Source organism: Lycorma delicatula, chromosome 2 (genome assembly GCF_047948215.1).
Source record: "Lycorma delicatula isolate Av1 chromosome 2, ASM4794821v1, whole genome shotgun sequence".
In the NCBI taxonomy this organism is placed as follows: Eukaryota; Metazoa; Arthropoda; class Insecta; order Hemiptera; family Fulgoridae; genus Lycorma; species Lycorma delicatula.
The window spans coordinates 232,426,554-232,447,327 of NC_134456.1; the positions used below are offsets into that span (position 1 = coordinate 232,426,554).

General features: G+C 29.2%; 1 protein-coding gene and 1 long non-coding RNA gene across 3 annotated transcripts in view; one reads left to right on the plus strand and one right to left on the minus strand.

Annotated features, from left to right (window-relative positions):
• Positions 1–201: 201 nt before the first annotated feature.
• On the minus strand, positions 202–14,223 carry LOC142319742 (uncharacterized). The gene is made up of 3 exons (XR_012755263.1): positions 13,729–14,223; positions 11,644–13,213; positions 202–4,628 (listed from the first exon to the last, which is right to left on the minus strand). It is a non-coding gene; the product is annotated as an uncharacterized LOC142319742 (long non-coding RNA).
• A 612-nt stretch (positions 14,224–14,835) lies between these two features.
• LOC142319743 (uncharacterized) overlaps positions 14,836–20,774 on the plus strand; it is a 77,839-nt gene continuing 71,900 nt past the window's right edge. For both annotated transcript variants that reach the window (XM_075357363.1, XM_075357364.1), the window contains exons 1-2: positions 14,836–15,017; positions 18,665–18,793. In XM_075357363.1, the coding sequence (XP_075213478.1) occupies positions 14,868–15,017; positions 18,665–18,793 (279 nt within the window). In that variant the 5' untranslated portion in view covers positions 14,836–14,867. The remainder of the gene's footprint in view (positions 15,018–18,664; positions 18,794–20,774) is intronic.

Sequence of the window (20,774 nt, forward strand, 5' to 3'; positions counted from 1 at the left end):
AATTCCTTCAGGAACAACTAAAAATATATTACCAAATATAAGAATTGTAAGAACTAAAAAAATATTCATATTAAGAGTAATGTACTATTGCAATGAATCATAAGAAACTAAAAATACAAAGAGTAGTTTTTTGTGGTGTACAAGGTCTGTTCATAAAATAACCAATTTTTATTTTTTTAAACTTTATTTACAGAAATTTTACTTAAATTACTTTATATATAATTTTACTTACTGTAATACTTAAATTACTTTATATATAATTTTACTTACTGTAAGATACTTAAATTTTACAGATTATTGGTCCTCATCCCCTTCCCTAGTCACACACTTTTCTCAGCGTTGTTTCCACTTCACGAAGTAGTACTGAATAGCTTAATTTGAAATGGCCTTTAAGGTCAGTGACAAATTGGTTTAATCTCATCCATAGTCTCAAAACAGTGTCTTTCAACACACATTTTAATTTCGGAAATAAGACAAAAAACAAGGAGCCAGGTCTGGTGAGGACAGAAATCTGATTTTTGTCACAAAACTGACATTGATAAACCTGAATGTGCAGGCACATTATCGTGCAGAAGGAACCATGAGTTGTCTCGCCACAATTCTGCCCTCTTTTTGCAGATTTCTTCAGCTTTCTTAACTGCTGTAAAACGCATTTATAGTACCGTGCGTTTCATCTCGAGGACAGAAGTCAACATGCACAGATCACATAACTTTGACGTTGGCGAGAGTGATGTGCTTTCTGAGCGTGGAGATCCTTTGCCAATCAATTGTGATGATTTAACTTTTGTGTCAATGTAGTAGTCGTAAACCCGACTTTAGTTTCCCGTTGTGATTATTTGCATGAATATTTTTTTGGGGGATTTTTCCGGGCCAAAAACGCTTTTGCGTTATCATCGCCCTATTTCATTGTCATTGGCTTATTCAAGAAGTTGCCGACAAACGTCCACTCGATGTTCTTTCTGCTATTCGGTCATAAAATAGGGAACAAACTTTACTGCAACTTGATGCATGTTCAATTTTTCAGTCAAACTGTCATGGCATGACCCAATTGAGATGCTAATCTCTTCTGCAAGTTCTCTGACGGTCAATCGGCGATTTGCACGCACCAGATCGCTAATTTTCTGAACGTGGGTGTCATCAGTTGAAATTGAAGGCCTTCCTGGTCGCGGGACATTTTCGATGACTGACAACCACTTTTAAATCGTGAAAACCATTCGTAACATTGCGTACGACCAAGAATATCATCTCTATAACCTTCTTTCAAAAGTTGAAATATTTCTGTGATTTTTCCACGATTTCACACAAAATTTTCGGGAGCAACGATATTGCTCCCGAAAATAGCTACTAACACTTAACACATTGAACTCAAATGTCAATATCACGAAAACTAAACGTGATATCAACAATCCAAGAACATGTTGCTACCACTGAAATATAGTATATATTTCAAAAATAAATATAGTATAATACTATAATAAATATAGTATAGCATAGTGGTAGTGGTAAATATAGTATATATATTTTCGGTTATTTTGGTAGCGTCTTGGCCTTTCATCCGGAGGCCTCGGTCAGACATAGCATTTTTCATACGCTACAAAATTCCATTTTCCATATTGCACGCCCTAGCTTCAAGCTTATCTAGCGATATCAACAAGAAAAACATGTACCATACCAGAGTGCACCTTACAAAAATAAACACTTAAAATTAATAAATATTTCTATTTCCAAATTAAATTAAAATTGATAATATTTCTATTCTAATTGATAAATATTTATATTTATTGATAATAATATTTTTTTACTGGCAGTAATGACTAAACATATTAATTTAAATTTATATATGGTGGTTATATTTTCAATATTTATTGTTGTAATGTTTTCATATTCATAGTGCATACTTCTTCAATAAAATGATTTCAAGTTTTTGTTATAAAAATTGTAATTTTACACACAAGTGCACATATTGTATTGAAACATAGAAAAATAAAATTTAGCAAATTTTCATAAGTCAAAACAACCTATTCTTTGGTGTGAGATCACCATAGCCCAAACCACTAGGGGCCAAAAAAATTACTAAATTCCATTTTTCTGTTGAAAATTTATTTAAGGGTTGCCATACTCTGTATTTGTATAAATTAACTGAATAGAGATTACAATAAATCTCTTTCAAAACAATCTTGAACTAATTACATGAGGGATGTTAATTAGGGCACACCGTTAAGTGCCTATATTATGCCAAGTTGTTTTTGTAATTTTTCTAAAGAACCATACGAAGTCACTTTACAGTTTTCCTATATAACATAAATATTATGATTTTATTTTTAAAAAGTATGTTAGAGGGGGAAAAAAATATATATAAAATTCTCTTTTTTTAAAAATCCTCATTAGTCACTAGCCCAAAGTGTACTGAAAATTTCCTCCAAATCTGGTCGTGTTAACTTCAATGGTTTCTGATAGAATACATTAAATTTCAAAAAACAGAACTTTTGGGGAAATCCAGTAAAAAAAAAAATTGTAATTTTAATCTATTTGTCTTATTAGTAAAGAACTCCACTATATAAGATAAGGGTTGATCCTCTTGACCTTCATTTAATTCTTCTAAGTCCTCGTCTCTCTAACTTTATTCTCAAAGTCCAGTGCCCTAAAAAAAGTGTCCATTTTGTCAAGCTTTTTCATAGCTAGAACCATGGTCTTAACTGACTTCATTTCTACTTCCTCCATCAGAATTATCTTATTTTTAAAGTATCAATTTGAACAAATGATTGCTTTGGCAGCAGAGTATATAAATGACAGTTTTTAAGAATTAATTTGGGTTTTGAGTTCTGCCCTTCATGCACTTTTCTAATACAATAAGAGCTGACAGTTCCTGAAAAATGGCTTTATCTTTTGCATTATAATTCCACGCAAGTGGAAATATTGTGAGTGGTTATATCTTGCTCCAGTCATTTATTCTTATGAAACTTTCATCACATGTTACTAGTAGCAGGACAAAAATGATGAAATTATTCTTAATTAAATGAAGATACATGGTAAAATTCAGCCCATATTGCACATTTCATTAAATCAACTCTATGCTTGTTTCTCCAGATAGCTAATTCATAAGTTTGCAATTTCTGAAATGCTGCATCAGCGAATCTGTTTTTACCAGACAGTGGCTTTCCATCTGAGACTGTTTGTGATTTTAAATTTCTCAAACAAGTACCTAGTCTTTTCTGGTTGTGACAAATGCATTCAAACCTCATTTCTACGTGTTAATTTCACTAACACTAATTTCATTTCCTCATTTTCACTAACACCAATAAATATTTTAGTTTCCCCATCTCCCAAATATTCTCTAACATACATTATAAAGAGCTTGAGATCTTTCAAATAACTGTTTTGCACCAGCTACCTCCATACCACCACTAGTTGCTAGGTAATTTGCTTCATTTCCCTAAATGTTGATTATTACCCTTGTTGGGGAATTTAAAGAATCTGCTTTAAAGAATTTTAACTGCAATGTTAAGAACTTTACCTTTATCGAGTGATGTGTATTCCCTTTTCTGCCATGAGCCATCAAAGGCATCACACAGATATCTGATGTTGGATACATTTACAGCCTCTTCAACTGGATTTTTCATTAAGAGTTTACAAAATGTCTCCATAGCAGGATATTATAATGCTTTCTATATTTAGATGGAAGAGCAAGAAGATTCATTATTCTATAAAAATACTGGCCGCAGTGTATCACTTTCCAGTAGCATGCAACCAAGATACCAATCTTATATTTATGTTGTAGAAATTTTTTTTCCATTGTCATACTACTTTACAACTTTATGTAAAGAGTGTTTCCTTTTTCCACAGTTTTATAAAATAATCTAAAATCTGGTAAAAAGGCCCTTAATCAATTGTTTCTCTAGTTCTATTTATTATTTTCATAATTGTTATTCTAATAAAACTCAAAATTAAAATGAAAGTTTTAACTCTGTTGCTGGTTCTATCACAGCACTATCAGCTCTATAGCTGATAGTGCAAAGTAATAGAGCAAAGTGAGGTTATATACATAACTCACTTTGATTTTGTTAACTTTTTTTAAAAGTTTTCTTCAGTTCTTTTTTTAATACCCATTTTTATATATAAAAAAATCACTAATTCCACCAAAATTTGCAAATGTAAATGCCACTAAAACTTTTACTCTGACAAAAAATGCACATAAAAAAAACAATAAATATATCAAATCCAGTATTCCATTCAGATATCATTAAATCTGGTAATACTATCAAAAATAAATTAGACAATTAAAAATTGACAAAATAAAAAGCCTACAAAATTTGGTCTAAAACAACATTGTTCAGACTCGTGTATCATTTCCTCTTTATTATTTTGTAAAAGTAAATAAATATATTAACTGTATAGTTCTTCTTACTAACTGTAAAATAAATGAATTCATCTATGATCAGCTAGTCCTTGTTAACAGCTGATATTTTATATTAATATAACAATATAACTATTTCCATATTGTTCAGTCCATTATTAGTTGAATCAGCAATTTATAAACAGGATAATTACTCCTAAACCAAGGTATTATACCACAGTAGAAATTATTCAAACATATTTTTGGACCTCTGACCATGGATATGATCTGAAATCTGAAGAATCATAATATCACATATTTCATATAATAAAATGCTAGCAACAATTTATATCTACATCAATATTATGTAATATTTTTTAAAAATTTATTTTACATTTGTTATATTGTTTCATCATTAATGTAATAATTTATTTCATGCTTAATTTACATTGTTAATTTAGGTTACTAATATTACAGTAGATAAGGAGCAATTAATTAGACAAAGAGGGTCAGTAAAGTCCTGTATAACAAGAATTGACACATTTACCAATAAATATGATCCTTCACAAGGTGACAGTCACACCTTGTAAACTAAATTAAGGAATCTTCTTGATTTGCAAGGCAAATGTGACATTAAATCAAAACTTGAAATGAATTTTGATGATGTATCATTGGATCACGAATAAGATAAGGAAGACTTGTGTACTATAGAGTATAAATTACAACAGTTAGTAAACTATAATAATAATAAAAAATCTTCTAATTAAGAAGTTAGTTCAAATACAACTGCAACCCATTAATATACCTTCATTTGGTGGTAATGGTTTAGTTTGGCAACATTATTACAACATATTTAATGATTCAGTACATAATACAACTGATTGAGCCATTTTACAAAAGTTACATTATGTGCATTCTTCTTTGAAGGATGAAGTATTAGCTATCATTAAAAATCTGCCAATAAAAAATGAAGATTATATATAATTGCTTTAGTTTTATTAAAGACACAACAAATATATAATTGCATTTTAAGGTTAGTTTCTATAAAGAGAAATCTGTGGATACTTAATCTAAATTTATTAACAAAATATCTTCATATGTAAATTCGCTGAAGCAAATGCAACTTTCTGTTAACACATATGAATTTATTATCATCCAATATCTAACATCAAAACTGGACTGCAACATCTCAAGATTATGGAAGGAGAAATTGTCAAATCAAGAATTTCTCACCTTTAAAGATTTTATAGAATTTATTAATTCGAGACTACTCCTGAACAATATCAGTGTAGTCACTTCAAACATGCAAGTGAACATGGGAAACAATATCAAAGGAAAGCATTACAATTCAACTAAAACTTTCACCAAATGCTTTACCTTAAATGCTAACAAGCAATATAAAGGAAATGTTAGTTATTATTCAAAATCTTACTTCAAGCGATGTTTGTTTTGTAATTCAAATCATTATTTACAACATTGTAAAGAATTTTTAAATTTGTCTATTGATGATCGTAAAGCCTTTTTGTGGGGGATAATAATTGTTCTAATTGTATTAAAAAAATTTATGTAAGATTTGTGTTAAAAATCATACTACCATTCATATGGACAAAGTTAATGATTGTACATTAGAAGGCAAAAAGTCTGAAATTAACACCTATTGTTCATTTAAGAATCAGTCAAACAAAAATATAATTTTATCTACAGCTATATGCAATAATAATTGTTCTAATTGTATTCAAAAGATTTATGTAAGATTTGTGTTAAAAATCATACTACCATTCATATGGACAAAGTTAATGATTGTACATTAGAAGGCAAAAAGTCTGAAATTAACACCTATTGTTCATTTAAGAATCAGTCAAACAAAAATATAATTTTATCTACAGCTATATGCAACACAAGTGATATATATGGTAATATTCATTCATGTAGAATCTGGTAGTCAGGCAAATTTTTGCACATATATAATTTTGCTCGAAGATTGGGGCAAACTTATTAAAAATGATCTTCCCACTCTAGGAATAAATAACTCGTTTATCACAATCTGAATAAACATATATTACACTCTTGATAATAACTTTTCATTCGAATTGCAATGTACTGCTTTTACCAGATGTAACTAACAGCCTTCCTTCAACCACATTTGATATTTCACAGTTCAATCTACCTCATAATATATTTCTAGTAGATCTCAATTTCAACGTAGCAAATGGTACTGACATCCTCATTGGAGCTCAATTTTATCTGAATCATATTTTTCCAGGGAAATTCCAGATATCCTATTGTTGAGGAAACCAAATTAGGATATATACTTGGTGGTTGCCTTCCCAATAAAGTCAAGGGCAATAATACTGTTGCATCTTTTCTTGCTCTAACAGTATCAACTTCAATTTTGGAAAATTGAAGTTGATACTGTTTCAGTTAATGAAACCTCTAAGTGTGAAAAATATTTTCAAACTAACACTATTCGAAATAAGGCAGATTTGTCGTATTGTTACCACGCAAAGCTAGTAACATTCAAGTAGGCGATTCTTTTGTTAATGCCAAAAAGTAGATTCTTATCTTTAAAAAGAAAACTAGTTAATAATTGCAACCTTAAAAAGGACTACTCCACTTTCATTCAGGAATGTTTAGAATTAGGTCACATGTTGTTACTCAAATCCGATGATTTGTTAATTAACAAATCGAACAAGTGGTATTTATCCCATCATCCAGTATTTAAAGCTTCGAGCATGACAACTAAATTATGAGTTGTTTTTGACGGCTCAGCTAAAACGACGGCTGACGGCTGAGCCGTCCTTCAATGATACACCCTTAGTAGGACCTGTAGTTCAACAACACTTATTTTCCATCATACTTAGATTTAGAATCCATAATTATGTCACTACTTTGGACATAGCTAAAATGTATCGACAAGTATTAGTTACCTAGCGATTGTAATTTACAATGTATTCTTTGGCATGATTCTCCAGATCAAAAGATAAAATATTTCGCATTACAGACTGTAACATATGGGACTGCTGATGCACCAAAAATGAAAATGATTTGTCATTAGCTTGTAAGACCATTCAAAATGATTTTTACGTTGAAGACCTTATACCACATAAATTAAAAGAAGTTATTTGACTAGAAATTGATATTTCTAAATTATTACAACATTATGGTTTTCAAATAATCACTTCATTTCTTCCGCTGATCACAATTCTTCCATTCCTTTAAATCAAGAACAGAATTTATGGACTTCAGGTATTCTATGGAATAATTATACAGACACACAGTAATTTTCTAAATTACTGACTCTAATGACTTTAACATTCACACTAAAGGAAATATTTTGTCCATCATAGCGGTGTATTTGATCCTTTAGCACTCATTGGTCCTATTCTATTTTCATATAAAAATAGTTTATGTAATCACTATGGTAACAAAACTTATTGGGACAAAATATTACCCAACAAAGTACTGATGCAATGGCTCAATTTGTACAACCAATTCCATTTAATTGATTCAATGACAGTAAGGTTAACTCAATTAAAATACATTGATTTTCTGATGCTTCCATAAAGGGTTATGGCTGTTGTATCTACATATGAACTGTATTCGCCAACCATACAATTTCATCTAATCTACTGGGTTCTGAATCAAAACTTGCCCCTTCAATAACTGTAGTATGAATCCTAACTGTCTTAACAGAAAAATGTAAAACTGTCATGTGTATCCACTGTTATATGTGATTACACAATAAGATTTTCATCTTTACACACTTTAATTTGCACATTTAGTTTCTGTTTTAGATTTCTTCAAAATTTTACGTCAAAACAATTTGAACAAATTTCTGGTTCCCCAAACATAAGGTACTAAACCGTACTCTTACTATTAACTATACTATCCTATTACCATACTATTTTTAATATACTATATTCTTAACTATTTTTAATCAAAGGAAGCTTATCTCTTAATCCTTTTTTGGATAATGCAAGCTTACTTCGTGTAGGAGGCAGATTACAACTCTGTATTGCATTACCATGTTAAACATCCTATCATTTTACATCCAAATGCAAATATCAAAAAAATAAATTATTAATGCTGAAGACTTGTGACTTTTGCATTCTGGTGTTCAATTAACGTATTATTCTTTATGACAGAAATATTGGATAAATGGTAAGAAAATTATTTCTTCTAATATTCATAAATGTATGACATGCTTTCGATTTAATGCAAAAACTAAAGTTCAACAGCTTGGTCAGCTACCACCTTCCAGAGTAATCCCATCCTGCCCATTTTCTACTTGTGCAGTAGATTACAGCAGTCCAATTATGATTCGTCCTGACGGGCAGAGATCTAAAACCCTGAGTAAGGCTTATCTCACACTTTTTATGTCTTACTACCAAGGCTACTCATTTGGAATTAGTTTCTGACTTGATTTGACAGCCTTTCATCGCAGCATTTAAAAGATTTATACCACGAAGGGGTATCCCGACTCAACGTCTGATAATGGTTCCAACTTATGTTATGTTAAGAATATTCTTTACAATTTGTATCAACTTTTTAAATCAGACAAATCTGAGTCAGGCATTTAGGTGTTTTCGATTACACAAGGTATAACCTGGTCATTTATTCCTCCTTCATTTCCCCATTTTGGTGGTTTATGAGAGATCACAATTAAGAGCATCAAATATAACATGCGTCACATAATAGGACAAGCAATCATTAATTCTGAAGAGTAATATAACTCAAATTGAAGCTTGTCTCAATTCCAGTCCTAATTTTGCTATTTCAACAGATTACAGAGATCCTGAACCTCTGTCACTGGGACACTTTCTCATTGGTTGTCCACTCACCTCTTTGCCTGAACACAATTACCAAAAAACTGAAATTAACTGCTTAGACCACTGGCAACTACTCCAAAGATTTATACAGTCTACTTGGAAACAATGGCCTAAGGACTATCAACAATACAATATCTTCAACAATGCAATAAATGGCGTTTTCCTTCCTGTAATCTTTTGTCATAGATTTAGTATTAATTACAAATGAAAATTCCTCACCCATGCACTGGAAACATGGAATTATCACCCAGGTACATCCAGGTTCTGACAACCTAGTAAGGGTTGTTGATTTTTACAGCTAATGGTCAATTAAGAAGACCTGTGCATAAACTACGTTTGCTATCAATCTCTAATGATTGACTTAAAATGTTTAAATAAATATTGATAAATTTAGTAAAATGATGATGTTCTAATTGTTTTAGTTATTTATATGGTATTGTTATTGTATTGTCATTTGATTTTTTTCACATATGATAATATAATTTAATTGTATTTTCACATTAATGTTACTCTTACAATTCTTAACAATTTACGGACTAATTACTATACTACATATACAAGTATTATTCATTACATGTACGCAGATTTCCCAAGATTTATTTATGCAGAATATCCCATGATTTATGTATGTGGAATATCCCACAATTTAGTTTGCAGATTTTTCAAGCTTAGATAATTATGAACATTATAATTATTATTTATTACATGATTGTAAGATTATTTTAATATTTATGATAATTGATTATGAATATAATTTTAAACTGATTATAATTTGTTATTTATTGGTTTCTTTTTACTTGAATGATATGCATAATTAGTCAAGTTAGTAAAATTTATTGTAATTACAAAACTAATATTTGCTGACATACTTCATTGTTAGTTTATATAAAAGAACAAAAATCGTTAAATAGAATAAAGTGAAACTGTCTGATGTTGAAGTTGGTTAACATAAAATACCAGCTGTTCAAAAAGAATATAAATATTATAACATATGTATTCTGCAAAATGTACTCTGCTCGAAATGTGGTTGTGTATCATGGGAGAACTGTGTGCCAAGATAAAATGTTTGTTTTCAGATGATGTAAAACTGCCCGAAATTCAATCATGGATATTAAGAGTACTGTAAAAAGTGTATTAAAATTTTTATAATTGGATCGAACAGTTTAAATCAGGCAGAATAAGTATCACTAATTTTCATCATAGCTGAAATTTCATCTAATGGTTTGCAAAATCACATTAGTAACCTTTTTCCCAAGGACAGAAGCATAAAAGTTAGAAAAATTACTGAAATTTGTAATGTGAATATTGACACTGTCCATTCCGTTATCTATGATAATCACCATAAAACATGGTCGAGGTGGGTTCCTAAACGTCGATTCAAATCACATACACCTGAATTCACATTTGTATTTAGCAGAAGGTAATGGTTTTTTTATGTAGCATAACTCATGATGAAACTTGAATTCATAATTTTGAGCTGGAATCCAAACATCAAAATACTGAATGGAAATAACAGTGTTTGCTAACAAAAAAATTCAAAACCTACGTGTCAACCGGTAAAGCGATGTTAACGGAGTTTTGGGACTACAAAGGTCTGTTATTGCGATTACTTGGAAGAACAATGTACAATCAACAGTGATTACTCTTGTAATGTGCTAGAAAGTGAAAACCACAATAAGGAGGAAACATCTTGGTTCTTTCTCAAAAGGTGTAATTCTTCCTCCACACTTCCCCATACTAATACCTACCCCCAAACTTCTCAGACATGGGAAGCTATTCAAAAGTTCAGTTGGGTATTGGATATTTTTTGGTCCTTGCAATGAGTTTTTATCTGGCACTGAGATCGGCAACAATGAGGAGGTCAAGAATGGCTTGGATTCATAAGTGAAACAATTCTTTACTACTGGAATAACAAAGCTCACAGAAGATGGAATGGGTGTCTAAATGTGGCTGGGGGATTATGCTGAAAAGTAGCATTAGTTTCATTCTCATCTAATAAATATTAACTTTTCTACTGATGTTTGTAAACATTTAAACATTCTTTTTAAACAAAAATGTTTGTTAAACGTTTTTTTAAATAACTGATCAACTCTCATAGTTATTGTATTATACTACAACTTGTGCTGTTGTTTTTTTTTAATGTATAGATTATTATTCTATTCTACTATTATTTGGAATAATTTTATTATTCAGTATTATTTAACCAAGCATTAAATACATAATTTCTTTAAGCCAATTATTATTTTCAGATTTTAATTTTTCAGTTCTTATACTATTTTCAATAAATTTTATTTCATCTAACAAGTTTGAGAGAGATCTGATCATAAAAACTTATATAAAGAACTTACAGTTGAAATCACATACAATAAGCTTAGTTACAATGGCCTATCAGTTTTTATGATGCAACAAAAAAAAATACTTGTAGATAAAAATAAAATCAGTATGTTACATGAATATTTTTGTTTGCAATAGCTTACTTACGTAACACCACATTCTCAGATTTGTATTGTAAAATCATCCATTAATGCATGACTTTAACTTTGCTTTTTTAACCAAATCAAAGTTACTAAATTAACTTTAGTAACTAATTACTAAAATCTTAAAACGAATAATATAATGTATTCTGATTTTTTTTTATAAAGTTGTTGCATTATGATAAAACTTAAGTTGCACACAATTTTTTTCATTTTGACTATGCATTAAAAAGTTTAAATACTGCAGGAGCCAGTTTATTAAAGTTATTTACTTTTTATATATAATAATTACAAACATTTTATCCAAAAAAAAAAGAGTTTCTTCAAACACTGAAACATAATCTAATGCAAGATGTATTTGTCGATTTTTTAATTTTAGTTCTATGGAAGGTGGAACACCTTCCTTCACCTGAGTATGGCCAACACAGAGATATTTGTGAATTATTTCTATTTTATAATCATCTGATAAATGTATGAGGGCATTTGAAAGTGTAGCATTTTTATTTTGATAACCACAGTTTTCACTTCTGAGTAAACCAAACAGTAGAAAGAAAGACATGCAGTGAATCGTGAAGCAACCAGCACCTTCAGTTTTGTTCCACCAATAGTATTTAACATGATGTGTGTGTGTGTGTATATATCGTATAATTATCTATACAAAGTTTGGTCTTATAGTAAAAAGCATTCGCTTAAGACTTGGAAATACCTTGACTGCTTGAACATCTGCAGATAATAATTTGACTTTGCCTTGTTGTGCTTCTATTTTTTCTGCCTCTTTTTCTGTTGTGGCATACACTTTCTGTTTTTGGTGTTCTGCATAAAGTTCTTCAGAAATATTGTTTACTGAATACGCACAATAGATGTCCCATTGATCTTTCTTTGGATGGAATATTGAAATGTTTAGTTTTTTAACTAAGCAATTAAAAATATACTCTAACAGATTCTTTATTTTGAGATTTGCATTCATCTTGATATAAATCACATAACTGTTCATATATAAGATAAGAATTATCCACATACAATTTAGCAGTATTCTTCTGAGCATAATTTGAGAGCATTTCAAGTAAATTATGCAAAAACATTTTAACAAACTCTTTGTCATATCTGATGTTTTGTTTGCCTGTATTTCCTGCCGTTTTAGATGCACTCACAATCCCATTGTCACTATTCATAACCCTATTCTGTACACTCCATTCACTTGGTGAGAATGTTTTCAGGAACATGTGCTTACAAACTTGCATTTGTTGATTTTCAGTTTTTATGTGATACACAACTGTACCTTTTCAACGACCTTCACTTCTAGGATTTGATCTTCTGACTGGGATGAAATCTACGAGTAAAATGACATACATCTGTTTTTCACTCCAGTCCATTTCTTTCCAAAAATTTTTATGTAATTTAATCCTAATTTCTTCTGATATATCTGAACTGTGAACATATTTGTGTGGCATTAGAAATTTCTTCTTGGCCTTCAAAAACTGTATCAGAAGGCCTAATGTGAAATGAACTAGAAGATGAACAACTCACATCATCTGCCATCACAATTCCACCTTCATCATAATAGTTTCATCAGCAATCTGAAAAAGTGAAGTTCAATAAATAAGTGGTCATTGAATTATAAAACATAATAGTATGTACAAAAGTAAAATTTCAGCATAGCTCCACTTAAATAATAAAAACAAACATTCATGGCTGAAGACCAACAGTTTTTGGAAGCTAGCAGGACAGTAATTAGCAGAGTCAACATTTGTTATAGTTTAACTGTTTTATACTACTTTTAGCAAAAACACAGTTTTAAATTAATAGTAAGACTATGCTATTTGAGTTTTAAAAAGGGTTTTTTAATCAATTTAAAATGCAGAATTTGTATAATAAATTTGAAATTTATCACATTATTTTAATTTAATACCTACAATTTTCATGGTTAATTACCATTTGGGGCTCTTTAATAACAAACAAATATAACCTCACTTTATTAGAAATTTAATAAAAAGGAGAAATTAATGGCCAATTTATTTTTTTAAAGCTAATTTTAAAACTTTTAATGTACAAACTAGAAGCTGACAATGTTTGAATGAATTTAAACATACACCTTAGAATATTTTTGCAGATATGCAAACGGCAATGTAATTTCATCCGTATGTCCCAGGTTCGAATCCCGGTCAGGCATGGCATTTTCACACTCTACAAATCGAACGTTTTTTTTCTTCTAACGGTGGTTCCGTTGGTTAAAAAAAGAGAGTGGCGTTATATACAAATTATGCACTAGTTATAGAATATGTAATTTACAGATTCAATGTTACAGTAACGTACATATACTAAAATAATTACATTTAATCCTTAAATAAACCTTTACATCTTTTTTGCAGTATATTTCACAAATTCATGTAACAGCAAAAACATAACCTTGTTATAACAAATAGAACCGGTCAGCTTTTGCGAGAAAGACCACGTAAGGTTTTGGAAAGAGATTTCACGCCGAAGCGTTTACGAGGTTCAGGGAGTACTCCTACCGAGCGTTCAAATGTATAACTAACATTCAAGGGGTTGATCAAGTTTGACAGTTACGAGGTTCCAGTTCCAAACAGTCAATACGCTACCAACATCTACGCCGTAATGAGAATTCTATTTACCGGCAAAAATAAACATCTCTATTTCAACCACTAGATTACATGGATCTAGCCGTCAATGTTCTTCTGTGTGTGTGTTTTGTGGCTTTTAAAGTCCTGTATTTTAATTGCGTTACATTATTATTTTTTTAATAATAAAAGTCAATTTATATTTATCAGATTTTATTTGAATACTGCTGTAGAAAAAATCTTAACCGATTTTATGATTATGGTTGGCGCTAGAGCGCACTGAAGTAAACGAACTACCAGAATATTTTTATGCATACTACTTTTTTAGTTAAGCTGCATTATTAGTACTGAAATATTTGTTTTTTTTCTACATAAAAGAGTTAATATGATAATGCTACAAATTCCTAAAGTAAAGATTTGTTCATTATATTGAATTTTCTATATTTTAGAAATTCGAAAAATCCTTACTATATGAAATTCCCTTTTTCCAATAAAACTTACCTAACTTATTTACTTTGAACAATCAGGCAAAGTAAATAAATTTTTTGTTTATTTCTTAACTTTACATTCGGTAAAACAGCAATACATAAATATCTTGTGTAGCGCTTATTGAACGATTTGTAATGATGCAAACATCAGATCCCGTAAGCATATGTTTTCCGGGGAAATGAATGTTTCGCTATATGATTCTATATTTTGTCGATTATGTGCAGAAGAAAATCCCAGTGGAGTGATTTTACATGGAAACGAAGGAACTGGAGATGATTTATGTTCTATGATCAATCACTACCTTCCAATAAAGGTAAATATGAATTATTTTTTTATTAGGCTACAACTTGACTATTACATGAAGATGGTGTCTTGAGTGACTAGCTACTTGTTTAACTACACGAATCAATTTACAATACCATCGAATTTACTTGTTAGTAATATTTTATTTATGTTTTTTAATTACAAATTTTCAAAAATATTTGCAATTATTATTTTCCCTAAGATTTTTATTTCTATTTTTGTCGTTTAACATCATTTTGGTTTATGAATAGGATATATAAATGTTGAGAAGCTGTATTGGTACGTCCCCACCACTTGTTTTGTTTTGTGGTATTTTAATTTTAAAATGCGCTCGACTTCAGGACTTACCAGTTTTTATTAATAATGCTAAAAATCTGCTAATATTAGTTTTCTTACAAAAATGATTGGCCAGATCGTGACTTTTGATATGTTTAATTACATATGTAAAACTGTACTAAAATAAAAAAGTAAAGATTTAGTTTACCAACCAGCACAGTTTGGTACAAATTATATTCAGATTTTAATTACTAAATGAAAATATTTTGCAATTAGCAGGTATTTATTAATTAATAAAAACCTGAAATTGAATTAAGTAATTTTTAAGTGAGATTTAATTAAATTATTTATTATTCTATGATGATTCTATTGATCGTAGTGATAAAAATAAAATTGTGGAAATACATGATAGATCATATTATTTGTTTTACATAATTTTTAAAAATAAAGTTTTATTTTTTTGATAGCACTCTTCTTTAAGGCCTGTCTTTTGTTCTCATTTTCTGTGTTTAGTATGTTAACTCTCGTTATCCTGTTAGTTATAGACCTAGATTGTAATAATTTAGTCTGTATCATATATATGTATCATAAATATGTTTTAAATATACACATTGGTTTGCCTGTTACATATGTATATTCTTTATAATAAGTATAAAGAAAAACTACCAGCAATTCATATACAAAACACAAGTTAACTATTGTTCATTTTTTTTTTTTTTTTTACTATCCTGTTAATCATTGCCTAATTCATAAGTTAATACTCTTGAACATCAGCAAATGATCTTCAGTTTCTGACTAATATTGGCAGTTATAATGTTATCAGAGTATTATGTAATAATTTAATATAATATATATATATATATGTATATGTACTGTCTGTTTAAAGTTTGTTTTGTTTTATTGCTAATTATTAAGTCTTGTTTGGCCTAAAGTTATTAATTTGACAAAATTTTAATTATTTATAAATATTCATATTAGTAATCATAATCTTATTAATAACTTTGATTAGTTGAACAGTAACTAATTATATTCAACTAATTGTTTTCAAATGCATAACATTCCATGAATAAATATTTATCATACTCCTTTTGCAGTTTACCATATCTTAATGTTTGATTGTATATCACAACTGTATATAAGTTGTGCTTGAAGTTCTGTTTATATTTGCAGTTAGCAAAAATAATTTGTATCCAGTATTAAAATTAAATAAATTAAAAAAGGGTGTGTAGCGTATGCATTTATAATTTAGTGATCAGTCTTGTTTAACACAAGATTGTGTTATGAAATATGGTAACATTTTAAAATTTATTAAATATTCACTTTCAAATTTGATTGAAATAGTTCTTGTGAAAAAATCTTTTTAAAGCTAATTCTTGGTGGTTGTTGAGAGGGTTGAGGAAATCAACTAGGGAATTGACTAGTACGTTAATCTATTTTGTGTTTGTTATTTTTTTTAAAAATCTATTGCATTCGTAAATTTCACATTACAAAAGGTGTTTGGAAAGTTCTTGGCCTGAGAAAGAAAACACAAGATTTTTGAAATATTTTTCAACATAGTCATTTTAGAATTTGATACATTTAGAGCAATGATTTGGCAACTTTTTAATACTCTCATTATAATAGGATTTGTTCAACTCTGCAAAATAGGTGTCATTACTTGAAGTGTTTATCCATCGAACCATTTCTTCACGTTTGGGAAGGGGAACTAATTGCTGGGAGCCAAATCTAGTGAATACAGTGCATGTCTAAGCTCGTTAACTATAGGTTATGGAGTTTTGTGGCAACAACCCAAGATGTGTATGCAGATACACTATCATGAGGAAAGAGTACTTTCTTTATGGCCAGATATGAATGTTGTATGCCTGAATAGCACCCTTCAGTTGGTCCAGCAGTGAAACATAATATTCCTGGTGATGGTCATTCCTTTTTCCGGGTACTTTAAGAGTACCATACCATGAGAACTCAAAAAACCATAGCCCTTAGTTTTCCTGCAGGTGGAACTATTAGTTGCCACATGCTCTGCCATAAACCATTTTTTGGTCTGTACTGAGTAATGGTGAATTACTATTTCATCTACTTTATAAAGCACTGAAGCGACTCAGCGGAATCACATTTAATAATACTAAATACCTCTGAAAAGTATTCAGTCAAATGCAATTTTGATATGGTGTTAACAAATGTAGCACTTGTTACGGAAAGCTTATTCATAGTCAAAACATTGTTTTTAAATTGTTACAATATAGTGGACATGGTTTATCAAGATATTTGTGGTGTTAGCAAGCTTACGTATCTTCAGTCAGTGATCATTTAATATGCCATTGTGAACTTTTGTACTGATTTTTTTCAGTCATAGCGGTTTTTGTTCATCACCTTGAAAGGATGTATGATCATATCCCACTTTTTTACTGTTGAAAACAAAAGGGAAGAATCCTTAAAAGTGGAATCTTAACTCTTTTTCTATGCCAGTCATAGTCCAACCTTTTTAAACAAAATATTTTTAACAACTCAAACTTAAATTATATCCATTTTTTAGAAAATTTCAAAACTTGTTTGTTTTATCGATTACTGCAAACAAACAACCAAATGGATGTGTTTGACCTTTGGAGTACACTATCTAAAGGATCATACTTGACTAATATCATAGTCATTTGGTCATACTTTTGCCATGTCTGTGTCAAGGTGAGAACTTTCTGAATAATCCTTGTAAATACATTGGGATCTTGGTATTTATGTGCTTTTTGTAAAATTTGTGTGTTGTATGTTCTGCCCTGTTTCTTCTAGCTTCTTTGCAAATATCAGTTCTGTTGGGTTAGTGCCTATGTTTGTTTTTTATATTCTTTATGTCCAGCCTGTCTATTATAAATGTTAAAATAGTGTGTTGTGAAAAAAGATGCACATATACAAAGAACACACATAAGTATTGCACATAACTGAATCAATCTTTTGCAAATTGTCTAAAGAAATAGGACAAACATATAAAGACATTAACTTTAATTGCAGTGCATAAAAAACAAAACTCTCAACACACTTAAACAATATTAAATTTAAAAAAATACAGCATAGATCAGATAAATTATTTAAGTATTAAAAAGGTGTTGTAACCATTTTAAGAATTTTATTGTTATCAACAATGCCTTTTGTACGTAAGGAGGTGATGCATCATAGCTTCAAAAAGATCTTCTAGTTATACAATTTTCATGATATTTGAAAGTGATTCATTAATAATCTCATATTTTTTTATTGTAGTTAAATTAAGGAAATGTGTGTGTAGATTTTTTGGGGATAAAAAATTATTTTAAATGTTACTTTTTTTAATAAACTGTAAGCATTTCTTTGGATTTAAATTTTTTAATAATATTACTGATTTATTTACTTACTTAGATTCAAGATGATGGAAGATTACCAAGAACTATCTGTCCAGGTTGTAATATTCAGTTACATGCAACTGTGCAGTTTTTTGATTTACTCATTGAAGGCCAAAAGAAACTTCGTGAGTTATGGAAAGAACAGGTACTATATGCTGCATTTTTCTTTTGTTTAATTTATATTATGTGTTTTTTATAATATTGTGGATGTGGAATTGAAATTTTGTTATCTTGCTCAATTTAATTATCAAAAATTGGTGATCCTGTGTTTGTAATTTGTGATTTGTAGCCCTTTTTGTATGTGTGTATGTATATAATATATATATATTTATTGATGTAATATTATATTTAAAGCTAAATTTAAAACAGCTTTAATAAAACTATTCAGATTACTTTGTAAATTGTGTGCTTCTTGTGTATATGATTATGACCATTGATTCGTTTCTTCTGTTTCATAGATAACTTTTAATACAAAACTAGAATTAATTTTTATCTGTCTTATAAGAATATTTTTGTTAACAAAGTGGTAAATTGGAATTAAAACTGATGAGTTTGAGCTTAAAATAGATTATTCTGAATTCATAGCAGTTCTGTCTGGTTAATACTACGTTTTTTAAAGTGTTATGAAATGTATAAAAGATATTAATGAAAGTTAAAAAAAAATTTAAATAAGAAATTTAAAAAAAAATATTGAGTGTGGTGTTTGAATTTTTAAATAAAAATTTTTTTTTAGATGTTGCTAGTTTTTTTTTTAGTGCTGTTTCTTTATACCATTAATTTTCAATAATCTGAACTGCCTCAGAATTAGTTCTCAACGGCAAATTTTGATTAAACTGCATTGGATGTATGCTAAGTATGATAACAAGATTTTGCTATTTGAATATAGAAACCATTAGAAGAAACTGAAGTGTGAATGAAATAAGTAATTATATAATTATTTTGACAGAAGAGAAACTGGTAATTACAATTTAGAGAAGAAAAATATTTGAGAAGAGAAGGTTTAAATTGAAACATTTATTACAAAAGCAATTACAAATAATAATAATATTTGTCAAACATGATGTGTAGCTTTATATATTATAGTTATTTTGACAGAAGAGAAACTGGTAATTACAATTTAGAGAAGAAAAATATTTGAGAAGAGAAGGTTTAAATTGAAACATTTATTACAAAAGCAATTACAAATAATAAAATATTTGTCAAACATGGTGTGTAGCTTTATATATTATAGTTATAAGATTTACTATGATTCACATTTTTTAACAGAAATACTTGTATTGTAAAATAATTAATTAACCTTAATAAATTACAATTATATACAAATTGCTGAACAATTTATTTGTACTATTACATTACCTCTAGGTAATTAATGCTGCTTTTTGAGTCAGGACTTGAGAGCTTTGTCTCTTCTTCATGTTGCTTGTGTACTCTAAAAGCTTTCCTCTGAGTTACCAGGCTAGGATGTATTATTAATTAGAACTTGCCCACTGAATGGTGGCCAGGAAAAAGTATCAAGGAGCCTTATATTATTACAGATATAAAATTAAAAATGAATGTCAACAAAAATATTTAAATTTATTAATGCTACTCATATATATCAAATGAATACTGTTCAGATGAAGTGCAGGACTTAATTTGAGTAATATTTCCCAACTCATACATTATTGCAGATGTAAAATTAAAAGTGAATCTCAACAAAAATTTTTATATTTATTAATGCTACACATATATATCAAATTAATACTGTTCAGATGAAGTGCAGGAATTTAAACAATATTTGCCAACTCATTATTCATACAAAAACAAAGCACCAGTTTCGCTTTCCACTCTAATTTCACTGACCACAGTACTTATAATTTACAAGTTAAACATAATTATTTACTTTAAATATCAAATTTTATCAATTAATGACCTCATGTATAAACAGTATTCTTAATTTACACCGAAGAAGAAAAAAATTTGAGTAATAGTTAAACCTTAGATGCATATTCACTGTTAAGAAATATGTATTCTCAATCGTCTCAATATTTTTCATGTAGTCATAACTTTAAATATCAAGCAATATGGGCAGCTATAATATCCAACATAAAAATAGGATTTAGATCACAATCTTTGAAGAAATTAGC